Consider the following 12174-nt stretch of genomic DNA (forward strand, 5'->3'; position numbering starts at 1 on the left):
AGTTGTAAAATATGTAAGTAAAATATGTTCTTAGTATAACGTTTATTCAGATTTCATATAGTACAACACATCTGCCAATAGTAAACGGCAAATAGCACAAAAGCCAAATTCGCACTTCTTTTCGGAGCAGGTTATAACATGGTGTCTGTCTGTGTTCAGGAATATTCTTTATGCTGCCTTCATATACTGTGGGATATTTCTAAAGCGCTCCTGAGTTTCACAACCCAATCGAAATCTTGTTTCATACAACTTAATTTTACTGATATAATAGTTTACAGATACGAGAGTAGCCACTATTTCCAGAAGGCACGGCCAGTTGTGGCAGATATTGAAACAGCATAATGTTTATTGTTGTTGCACTTGACCGCAGGTAGAAGGTGAGATTTATGAGCCTGGGCAGAGACCTTGAACGTCTCTCCGCCCGACATGTTTTTCCCCTCCTCCATTAGTCCGCCTTGTTTCCCTCCATCATCTCTGCTGATCTCTCAGTGCTCGGACGTTGCGTTAAGGTGCAGACCCGAGTCCCGCTCTTGGGGTAAATTAGAGGAAAGTCAGACGACACATACGTCTTCAAAAGGACAGTATAATACTACTTAAGTAGATACGACAGACATTTCACCGCCTTTGTGCAGTTGATTTACAGTAAAATGGATCCAATGACTCAGTCCGCCCAGATATCATCGTCGCAGGGGTTTGCCGATGGACAAAATTCAGCTGCCAAAGAATCAAAGATGTCCGGTAAGAAATAACCTCAGGTTAAGTTAATTAGCTTAAGGTTAATTTTAATTTAATGTCTTAGCCTTAATTGATGTCAAGCCATTTATATGTCGTTTTTATTCACGGCTACATTAATGATTCCATTGAGTTACGCCAAGCGCAATAACGCAATAATTCAAGCTAGCTACGTAGAAACCATTCTGTTTTATATTGTCTGTTGCTGTTGGCCTGTGTGTGGTTGTTAAAGCTTGTATCGGCTATAATAAGAAACACCTGTGGTAGCTAATGAACATATCCGGACGCAGTGCTGCCAATCATCCTCTGTGTAAGGTTAGCTTTAGCCTGCTGTCTTGTATGGCGATAACTTTATCAAAACGTCTATTAAGAATCTGTGAGTTTTAGTCTCCTCGCTTAAAAGCGGAGGCACATTGTTGTAGAGCATGAGGTAAGACATTTGACCAAACATTACAGATATATCAGGACAGCCGAAATACAGAATTATGGGTTGCTTTTTTATGAGCAGCAGCGTTATTATATCTAAAGGAGACTTTGTGTTTACCAGGGCTAATTTTAAATAAAAGAGAAATCTAATTAAACTACGTGCTGCCCACTAGATATAATATTAGCCGAATTGATACCTGCATCCTAACGACAGTTAATATAGTCTTACATCATGCTCTGCACAACACGTATTTTGGTTGATATTTAAGTATTCATTACTTGACAGTTTTTATAATGACATTTGGTATGACAAAGCTTGACGAAATGTTGCGATGCTCTGCACTGCAGATGCATTGTTACTGGGCGAGTGCCAGTGAAGGGAGGACCTCTTAAAGGCGCATTGCTCTTTTTGTGTCGGTGTCTTGATAATGGCAACAGTCCCTGAAAAAACAATAAAGCCTGAAGAGCCTTCGCACTATCAATACTTTCTGTCTAATACCTATCCCCTTCTATTTTCATCGTGTTTTTATATTTCCACAGTCTAGACGAGCCTAGTTAATCCTAAGGAGCAGTGTGGTCTCCCACCCAGCTGGGCCTTATTGACAGGGGGATTGTGTCTTATGAGGAGGGAGTGGCAGCTTCAGCATCAGTGGATGTTTGTATGTTTGTGTGTGTGCTAAGCTGTGTGATTTTTATCTTCACCAGCCACGACATGAGAGCCATTCGCCTTCAAAGCCTTCTTCTCTTAATCAAAAGGATTGTGGGATTTAAAGAATTACAGCACATGTGGTCATGGGCGTCAACTGGATGAGGCAGGGCGGGGCATAGGACGCCTCACTGCAAGTTGTTACTACAATGAAAGAGAAGGAAAAATTAATCAGATATAAAAACTGTATTCTCACATCTCAACTTTTAAGTGATTTTATTTTAACATATAGTTTACATAATTGAGACGAGGTTTAGGCAACTGTTAATTCCTTTTCTCAGATTGCACAAAAACTAATGCTAGTGTCACAATATATCGACATACTCTGTAAAACCTTAACTATTGTAGCCAGAGATTCCTGCAAATATGCTGCTCTATTATTATCCAAACATGCGTCCACAGACAGAGCTATTTGTGAGCTGCTGTTAGAGGTATTTTCTCTCTGCTGCCCACAACGTTGATTTAAAGGGAGACTCAGAAAACTTGGCTGTGAAAACCGATATCTCTCCTGCAGCCCTGACCGGAAAGATCGTGGTTTTTTCCCTGAGAAATAACAGAAACCTTAGTCATTCCAGCACTGCTGAGTCACCCCAAAACGTGGGCTTTGGGCCTTCAACTCAACATCCACATCCTATGGAAACACAAGGTTTTAGATCTTATCATCCTACTTGGGAATATAAAAGAAAGGTTTATATTTTAGTCTTCATTTCACATAAAACCAACAAAACTAAGATTTACTGTTAAATCGTCCACAGCTAATCACTCAACATTTTTGGGATTGTGTTTAAGCAGACAGGTTTGCAAAGCTTCATTTTGTAGCTTTAAATGTAATATATTAAAGGACCAGAAGGAGTGGGGTGAAGGTCAAGAAATATGGAGACAATTCTGAAATAGTTTCCGACGTTTACTTCAAAGAGAAAAAAGGCCATATGTCAGAAACGCACCAGAGACGTGTTTTAATGCCTAACTTCAGCTGCATCCTTGTTTCTGTGTTACTAACCTGTTCATTATAACGCCACAGACACACATTTTTTCCTGCATGAACTGTTTCATATTACTGATGTGGAGGTGACTTGCTTTGTCATCCACATTGCCCAGCCCTGTTTGGAGTAGTTTCCGTAGTAATCTACACCCCGTGTGTCTTCCAAGCTAGCAGATGGCCTGGCCCACCTCTCCAGCTTCTGTAACTGAGCCCATTCCACTTGACTGATGAGTGACACTAGTCACAAAGGAAGTGGCACACTTCAGAATGAGGACCTCATTTCTCAAACCACATTACATCAGAGATTCGGGGGGGAAGTTAGCCTCAGAATTATGATTAAATGTACTTTAAAATTACGACACAGATCGTTGCTGCACTCAGACACTTAAAGGGGAATGCTGGTGTTTTCAAACCATGGCCCTGGATGACTCATAGATGCAAGCATTTTTGGAATTGCATCAATAGATTACTTTAGCTGGCAGCACTGAAACAGGCTGTAATGGCTGCAATGCAAAGTTCTTGTTGTTTCCACTGACAGGCTCAGATTGTTATTCTAAGTGTGTGACAACATGACAGAAAGGATCCCTACAGAGATAGACCTTTTAGTTACAGAGGAAGATGATTGTTTTAACCACACAATGACGTTACATCGCTCTCTGCACACACACCAGACTTCATTGAGAAAAAATCAAATTTTGCAGGGAGTCGCTGGTCTACAAATGCCTTGATCTGTTGCTTTGTTTGTGTTATTGTGTGGTCCATAAATAAGGTGTTTAATCTGAAGTCACCATATAAAACCCCAAAAGTCACATCAACACAAACAAACTAACCAATCTAATCAGGATTAGACCAGTAACTCCAGTGCTCCGCAGGGTAGAATCAGTGTTTTTCTCAATGGAGTCTGGTGTGTTTGCAGAGAGCGATGTAACGTCTGTGTGTGGTTAAAACAATCATCTTCCTCTGTAACAAAAAGGTCTATCTCTGTAGGGATCCTTTCTGTCATGTTGTCACACACTTAGAAGAACAATCTGAGCCTGTCAGTGGAAACAACAACAACTTTTAGTGGATGACCTTTGACCCATCAAGGATTATGTTGCTGCCATTACAGCCTGTATCTACTGGAGACATTCCACATATATGTTTTTTACCTATTTATTTATTTTAAGATACTGAAATTCCCATTTACTGTAGTTCGTAGTATCCCACAGCTGTACACATTTCCTTCCTAAACCTTCAATCTGACTGAAAAGAACAGTTGCCATTCTCATCTGATTCCCATGATCTCATATTTGAGTGCATTAACATGCATTTGATTCGCTGATTGTTGCTTCCTGTAAACCACATGAAGGTGAGGCTTCAAGGAACACAGAGTTCTTTCCACCTCCCTCCCTCCCTCCCTCCCTCTCTGCACTTGTCTTGCCAAGACAACCCTCCTCCTCCCCCCTTTCATCCCTGCTGGAGCCGACCGTATCACTGAGGTCACACAGGCAATCAGATAGCCCTTTGGGGGGGGAGGACAGTCCAGGATATGTGGAACACCAGGGCAGGGGACGGCAGGCGGTGCGGTTGACCCACCCTGAACCAACACTTCCACTCAGAGAGGATCATAAGAGGCCCGAGGCCACAGGGGCAGCGCTGACCTCCAACTCATGTCTGCCGATAACATTTGATATGACATGCAGTCCAAGCCTTCGCCCACAGAACAAAAACTGCAGTAATCAATAACTCTTTTCCTGTAGTGCAACCAGGAAAACACTGAACAAAGCTATCTCATGTAATCGTCAGTGCCTCTTCAGCAGTGGACGCCATGAGCAGCAGGCGTACTTCTTGTTCTCAGCTTGTTTTTAGGTTATTGAAATCGGGTATTTTTATCGCTCAGGTTTTGAAATTGTAGGAGGCCTCCTTCTCTCCTAAACAAACGCACCAGGTAATCAAAACCAGTCAAAGCTCTGACAACAGCAACTTCGCCGTTTCCCACCGAATTCTTCAGACCCGGGAAGACCCGCTTATAGATTGTCTCCCATTGTCAGTGAAGTATCCTCCTGTCGGTCTCTTTTCTGCTGCCTCACCGCCTGACGTCACAAACGTGCCGGAGACAGTGTGTTGTGTTCCCATCAATGCCAAGCTAATGATAATTACGCGGGTCTACTGCAGAGTCATGTGACCCGGGTCTGAATGCAGATTGTAACCTTCACACTGAGCAAGAAAAACGGGTGTTTTGACCAGTGGGAAAGAGGCTCGAGTTAAAGATCAGTGTCCCTCCCATGTTTTTCCAGTTGCCGCTAACATCAGCTAAGCTAGTTTTTCCTTCATCCGGTTAAATGGTACAAATATCTAAAGAAGTAAGGGTAACATAACTTAGGAGTCGTGTAGTAACAAACCTACCGAGAATTATTGCAGACTCTTTAATTCAGCTCACCCTCCAGACATTTTAGCCTCTGTTAGCTTATTGCTTTTGTTCTGTTGCACAAAATCTCTTCAGCCTCGTAGCCTGCGACTGTTTTTTTTTTAAAGTTAAAATATATGCCTGCACTTCTGTGGCAGGTCACTGAAAATGAGTAAAAGCAGCTTTGTCTTTTTGTCCGCTAATTTTAAAATATATGTACCAGTGTACCTGTAAACACCCGCTTAGTACTAGATAGAAATATATCAGACAACTTTAACTTTTCTTACCTGCAGAAGTGCTTTATAAAAGTAATGTGATGCAACGGTTAAAAGTGACCTATAATTTGACCGTCCACAGCCAACGTTTCTCCTGCACTTAGGAGGTGGCAGGTGCTTGTTACCTCGGCTCTGATCAGCGACCAGCTTGTATAGATACTGCAGCATCCAGCAGCTAAAAAGCTAAAGAGAAACTCTCCTCACGAGTGGATAGAAACAAGCTAAAAATAGGATGAATATTGGAATTGTTCATCCCCATAGGGCCACTAACATGGCTTCATGTCTTATGGGATTGCTAATATGGAACATGTTCAGCAGTATGATTTTATAATTCTAGGTTATGTCAGATGTTGTTTTTCAGCCTAAAAAAAATTAGCTTAATGCAGATTTAGATCAAAACAAATGTTCAGTAAGCCGACTGATCCAACAGCTCTCACAGTCCTCCTGGATTAACATGTTTATTAATTTTTAATCTGTTTTATTAAAATAATCAGCTTTGTTCTCGGTGCATCACATGCAGCCGCTTTCATATCTGTTGGTGTGTTTTGGTTTTATTCCCACAGCGTCACCAGATTCCAACATTTTTAAAATAACTTAAAATGAGCAGACAAGCAGACTCTAACATGCTTTCATCACATCGTTTGTTGCACCATCACATTTATGGATGTCCATATAGATAAACCTTCTTAGCTCTATCTGCCCTGACGATCAGGACACACAAGTGAGATTTAAAGGTGTGGTGTGTGAAAGGGGGAAACGGGCGTATGAATCTGACAGAAGGAATGCTGCACCACAAGGGCACACCAACCCTAACCTGCCCAGCCAGCACAGACTCCAGTCGAGCTGCAGTGAAGGGAGCCGCCCGCCGCTCCTCCCTGTAAACCTGAAACTCTCACACACAGTCAGTCCTTACATGACTCAAGATCTGTCTCTCCTGGCATTCCCAACCTGTCTGATGACAACGGAGAATGAGGTGTGACTTCATCTCTGTCTCAGTTGAAGCTGCATTCAGGATATATGATGTCTTGAAGTATGTGGAGCATTCACTGTTTGGTTTCAGTCTTTCCCCCACATGTTTGAATGAGGCTGCAGGGAGGTCCAAGGTGATGCAGGCTGGTTTGATGTGGGCGCTCCAGTTCATGCTAAAGGTGTTTGATAGCTTGTAGGTTAGAGCTCTTTGGGGGCAAGTCTTTTACAGCAAACTTGGAGACACATTTCTGGAGCTGGCTTCGTGCACAGGGGGGTGTTGTCAAGTTGAAAGAGGAAAGGGAAAAGTACAAACTAATGTCATAAAGCTGGTAGGGCACAGGTTATTGCTACCCATAGATTTCCCTTTTTGTTCACCACAAACAGACGTTACATCGCTCTCTGCAAACACACCAGACTCCATTGACAAAAACAGCTATTTTGCTTTGCAGAGCACAGGTGTTTCTGTGCACTGCTTTTACTAGTTTTTGTGCTGTTGTGTAACTTTAGTCAATAGTTCAGTTATAATAATATTTGTGAAACACAATAACACAAACAAACTAAACAAACAAGGCAGAAGTTGACCAGAAATACCTGTCATCTGTGAGGTAAAATTACTGTTTTTCTGAATGGAGTCTGGTGTGTTTGCAGAGAGCGATGTAACGTCTGTTTGTGGTTAAAACAATCATCTCTGTAGGGATCCTCTCTGTAAAATTACACTTCCGTTTCATGGCTGCCAACGGAAGCAATAGAAGTTTTTGTATCCGTTTCTAATTTAGACCGTAGAATATGTAAAAACAGGGCCCAGGTTTAACAAACACCTGAATGATCTTTTACCTGAGGGTGTTTGTGGTCTGTCGGTTTCTGTCGTTGAAACCCCTTGGGGAAGTTGTGCAGGTCTTGTCGTGTAGGAAGCGCTTCTGTTTGCTGATAGTAACGCTCAGTTTGTTGACTTAAGCTAACTGTCTCCCTTGTTTAGAAATGATAAGTGCATGTTTTAAAGTTGTTGTAGGTTTACACTTAGAGCATATGCATGGAGCATCTTTGTACTTGTAGTCTTAATTAGCAGTAGTAGCCTGTAGAGTTGTTAAGGCTGGATAAATTAACACTTTATTGAAATGCCTTTATTTCAATGGATTCAGTGGATAGGACTTCTTCTTCTTCTCTCTCTTCTAGGATGATCATTCTTCTGTCCTTTTTTATTTTTTCAGATTGCTTTCTTTCCTCTTCGCCTGTATCTCTCATTCAGTCTCCTCAAGGCAAGTGTATGGTTCTCTTACGCTGCTCGCCTGCTCTCTCCCTCTCTCCTGTACTCTCTCGCTGGCCTGCTGCTGTACTGCTCTACTTCATCCCTCTTTATTTCTGGTGCCCCTCTCCTGCTCGTGTAAGAGTCCAATGAAAATAGAACGAAGCTGCAAAGCAAAGAAACATGGCTAACTCCGGCCCTAACCCCAGCTCGTCTGCTCTTTCCCCTCCCCTCCTCCTGCCAGCCTTGTCATGCTCGTCCATCTGTTTCCAGTGTGCTGAATGTCAGTTAGCCAGTTAGCACAGCAGCTCCTCCCGTGTTCAATAACATATGGCATTGGTAATTTCCTTCACCAACCCCCCAACAACCCCTGCTGCAACTTGAGATGAACCTTTCTAGCATGTGCCATAATTAGCCGTCTTGACCTATTGACAGGTCTTATTGTTAGCCTATTGTTAGCGCTGCAGGAAATGTATCTAAAGCAGCAGAAGCTAAAGTAACAGAGGACATAGAAACATTTGCACACTTATTGACCAGTGTTTCAGTGGATGTGATTGATCAAATTGGCATTAGCAGTCACTCCAGAATGTTTACCAAAGAATTAGCCCCGTAAAACCTGGCCTCTGCAGCTGCCAGCAATCCGATCCGTTCCAGTCTTTACCTCGTGCTGTCGAGCATTATTTAGGTCAGCGGCACTTGCTGTAGGTTCAAGATAATCCCAAGATTGCCACTTTATTTTAAGAAAGCAGAGAAGTTCAAGTTCACATTGTGCGCACAAGAGCAGAATCCTAAAAATGGATCCGGCTCTCGGGGGGACGGTCCTACCTTCCTGCTGCCCTAGTATCTAAGCCGCCCCCTCTCAAATGCACTCACAAGGGGGCCCCTCCAGAGGACGAGTGGCACTGGAGATATCATCCACCACCCAGCAGCCTGGGCCTGCCATCGCCTGTGGCTGTTCACCCGCCCTCCACCCCACTACCTGCTTATGGCTTCGTAGGCTTTGTGCATGTCTCATCCTTGCTTTAGCAGCTGAAGTAGGTTTTCTTTCCTCATTTTTAGATTCTTTTTGTGCTTTGGTTTTTGGTGGTAGCCTGTACTGGTAACAAAGTTAGCATAGGTATAGATTAGAATAGATATCATGAGGCACAAAGTCACACATACGTCACAAGCATCCAACCTATTGACTATAAGTGAGGACCGGCAGAACATGACTGCACCCTGTGGAATTTGAACTCCTCCTGACTCATCAGCTTCTCAGCGAAGATATCTCACTTTGCTTATTCATCGTGTTCGAGCAGTAAATCAATTCCTGGAGTTTCAGCAGAAATGCCTTCGTTGTTGAGATCTAGACATTTATTTTTGGGAGGGTCCAACTAAAGTGAAGAAGACAGAGAACCACACGAAACCTGTTTGATTTAAATGTTGTATTGTAGTAGTCGTAGCAGGGCTGCACACTAAAAGTAGATGTTTCCAGTCAGTGTAGAGGACCCAGAGTCGGCTCCAATGTTGTCAGTTAGATGTCTTCACTTGTGTTTTTTTAGCTGCGTCAAAGTACACAGATCAACGCAGGAGCAACAGGCGGTAAATACTCAAACTGAGTCTGGGAAAAAAAACTGGTGTTAGGTAAAGGTAAACAACTTGTAAACGACAAACAAACCTAATGATACACAGGAAGTCACTGAGGAGCATTGTTCCACGTTTTGACCCAAACAAGAATGAACCACGGCGGTCTCCTCCTTTCAACAAAGGGGCGTGAGGATGTTTAAATCTGAATAAATCAGGTTAACGTTAAAAATGAATGTTTTTCTGATGCCCCATGGCGGGGCTTTGGAGGCTCCAAACCGAGCTGCTAACATTAGCTCACTTGCTAACTAAAAGCAGTCATTTTTTAATATACAATTTTTTTCAGATAGTGACTTAAAACTAAGCAAGTAGTCAGCGCTTGACTAAATATCTTGTAAATGTGCGTCTGACAGGTTAAACATGAGACTAATAAAGGCTGACAGAGGAGTTCGGTAAAGCCTGACCTGAAAGTAGAACGGAACAAATAATAAACGTTTTGTATTTAAGAGGCAAAGTAGATTTGACCCGTATATTTGTCACAAAACAGTCTCATCTCAAGATCCTTTTACAGGCTGAGCTTTCAATCAACACAGAGTCGGTCTAAGACCGTGCTACCTGGTTGATGTGGCTGGACCTTGACTTCAGATCGTTTTGTCACATATGCTGATCCTGCCCACAGCGAATAGAAAGATGTTTCTGCAAACTGATTGTTGTACCAGAGGCCTCACACATAATCACTCAGCTTCTGCAGAGAGCAGATTACATAAATGAGACGCAGACGAGCACTGAGGCCTGATCTGGCAGATGGTACGTGACTAGTGGCCAATTAACAAGCAAAGTTGTTGACAGTTTATCTGAACCGTGTTCATAACGTCTCCCTTGAATTCTAATAGTCCCTCTGGAGATTCTAATACTTTTAGCTCTGTCTAACATCCATGGACGTATCCTCAGAGCAGAAGCTGTTTTGGGAGTTTGTTTACTAGTACAAAGCCTGCGCAGGACTACAACGCTGCTGGCCAGTTGGAAAGTCCATTCATGTGGCCTAGTTTGAACAAGGCATTGTATTGTGGAGCAGGGGAGGTGGCCGTCCTGTGCAAGACAAAGTGGACCAGTCAGTTAGGCATCTGTGGAAATATGTGTCTATACACAGTGGTGGAGCAAACAGAGCAGGGTTTACTCGACGTAGGACAAACCTACAGCTTGAATCAACTTCACAAAACTAGTGGTTCTTGAAAGACGAGTGCTTGTAGAGTAGACATTGGAACACAGTTGTTTGTAGGCGTGCGCAGGTTGAGCTGGCCGCTGTAGCTGCCTTACATGATGGCCTAATGCAGGAAACATGACATGGGAGATTATGTGAACATCTTTGGCCTCCAGGTTAGTTAGGGGTCACATGGCTTGGAAGGGGCCCGTTTGTTTGGCAGAGGAAACGCTGGTGTTTGTGTGACTTGATTAACTGCAAAGGGACAGCAGAATAACTCAACTCTATTCTCTAATTTAACATAATTCTGATATCTTTGGAGGCCCATGACAGAGCGGTCAGAACATTGAGTGAAACTCTTCATTTTTTAGACGTTTTCTTTTCTGTTTTGAAGCTTTGAACTGCAGATATCAACCTCGGTCTAGTTTGCATTTTCCAACACAACTTTTGTCGTCTTTTGCTTTTCCGATTGGACTTCTTCTGCCTGCTTGGCACATGCACATAGAAGTGCAGTCACCCAAGAGCCGTGCTTATACTTTCTCTGGAACCTTCAGCTTAGATGTCAGAAGTCAGGTCCGTACCAGTGAAGATCTCCTTGCTGTTAAAGAGCCTCGATTATTACTGACTATGGAAATCCATCTGGCAATGTCAAGATGGCACTTGCTCATTACTTGTTAGACTGGTTGGTTCTTAATGACTTTTGTAGGTCAGAAAAAAGTCTTTACAGTTTTACAGACATCTGATTTGTACTTGTCATTTCAGGGGAGTTAAATTAAACGTATCTATAAACTTGTACTTTGCATTTCACCTGTCAGATGGTGTTCTCAGCAAGGACGCAGATGGGTTCAGCCATTCTAAGGAATATAAGCATCACATAACTATTTATGATTCTGCAACATCATCAACCTTTACAGAAAAAGCTCGTAGTATAATTTAATTCATTAAAGGCCTTGGGGAATAAATGCAGGGAGTTTTTACACGTTTGACTTGATTGTTGAGATTCTTTTTAAATCTCTTTGTTTGTTTCTTCAGTTCTGTTTGGTTGAACAGTTTTCTCAGTCTTCTTAGTTTTTAGTGGCATTTGTTTTTTGTTTTCTGAAACGTTCATGTGGGCTTTTACTTTGAAGGTATTACAAAAATCTATCATTCTCCTAGAAAATTAAAAAGAATAAAGCGTGACCCAAACAATACCTGGGGATTACGTTAAAGCTCAGATTACATGAAGCTAAGAGCAGAACAGTTGGTACCAGTGTTCAACAATACTTTGGAAAATGGCACATCAAACGCAATCACACACTATCTCCATATTAACTCTAACTGCGTGAGTATGTAGAGAACAGTTTCCAAATCAAAAACTTTAAAATAAAGTAGAGAAGTATTCTTTTAGTGATCAGTGAGAAGATCTTTTATATTGTTCACAAGAATCATTCAAATAATCACAATTATAAAGAAACATTATAAAGTGTCTCATAGACACTTGTAACAGAACTCTGTGATCTAAAAGAAGTCGTAGTCAATGAGATTTTATTTCTTTTGCTGCTTCATTTCATCATTTGGATATCTTAAGTTGCCATACTGAGTTCTGCTTGATGGCAACTTTGCGGGGCAATCAAGAGCAGCATGCAAAAAAAGAAAATCCCATCCATTATATCAGTCTGCCTTACATTTCCATGACGCAATGCACGAATGCT

General features: G+C 42.1%; 1 protein-coding gene across 3 annotated transcripts in view; it reads left to right on the forward strand.

Moving 5' to 3' along the window:
* The first annotated feature begins 463 nt into the window (after positions 1-463).
* The window catches only part of rtn3 (reticulon 3), a 31586-nt gene continuing 19875 nt past the window's right edge, over positions 464-12174 (forward strand). For 2 of the 3 annotated variants that reach the window (XM_069672850.1, XM_069672851.1), the window contains exons 1-2: positions 464-738; positions 7685-7732. In XM_069672850.1, the coding sequence (XP_069528951.1) occupies positions 648-738; positions 7685-7732 (139 nt within the window). In that variant the 5' untranslated portion in view covers positions 464-647. The remainder of the gene's footprint in view (positions 739-7684; positions 7733-12174) is intronic. The other variant, XM_069672852.1, reaches the window with a different exon arrangement.

The sequence above is a fragment of the Semicossyphus pulcher genome, unplaced genomic scaffold, assembly GCF_022749685.1.
Source record: "Semicossyphus pulcher isolate SPU_LCO1_2020_fin unplaced genomic scaffold, fSemPul1.0.p SCAF_21, whole genome shotgun sequence".
Lineage (NCBI taxonomy): Eukaryota > Metazoa > Chordata > Actinopteri > Labriformes > Labridae > Semicossyphus > Semicossyphus pulcher.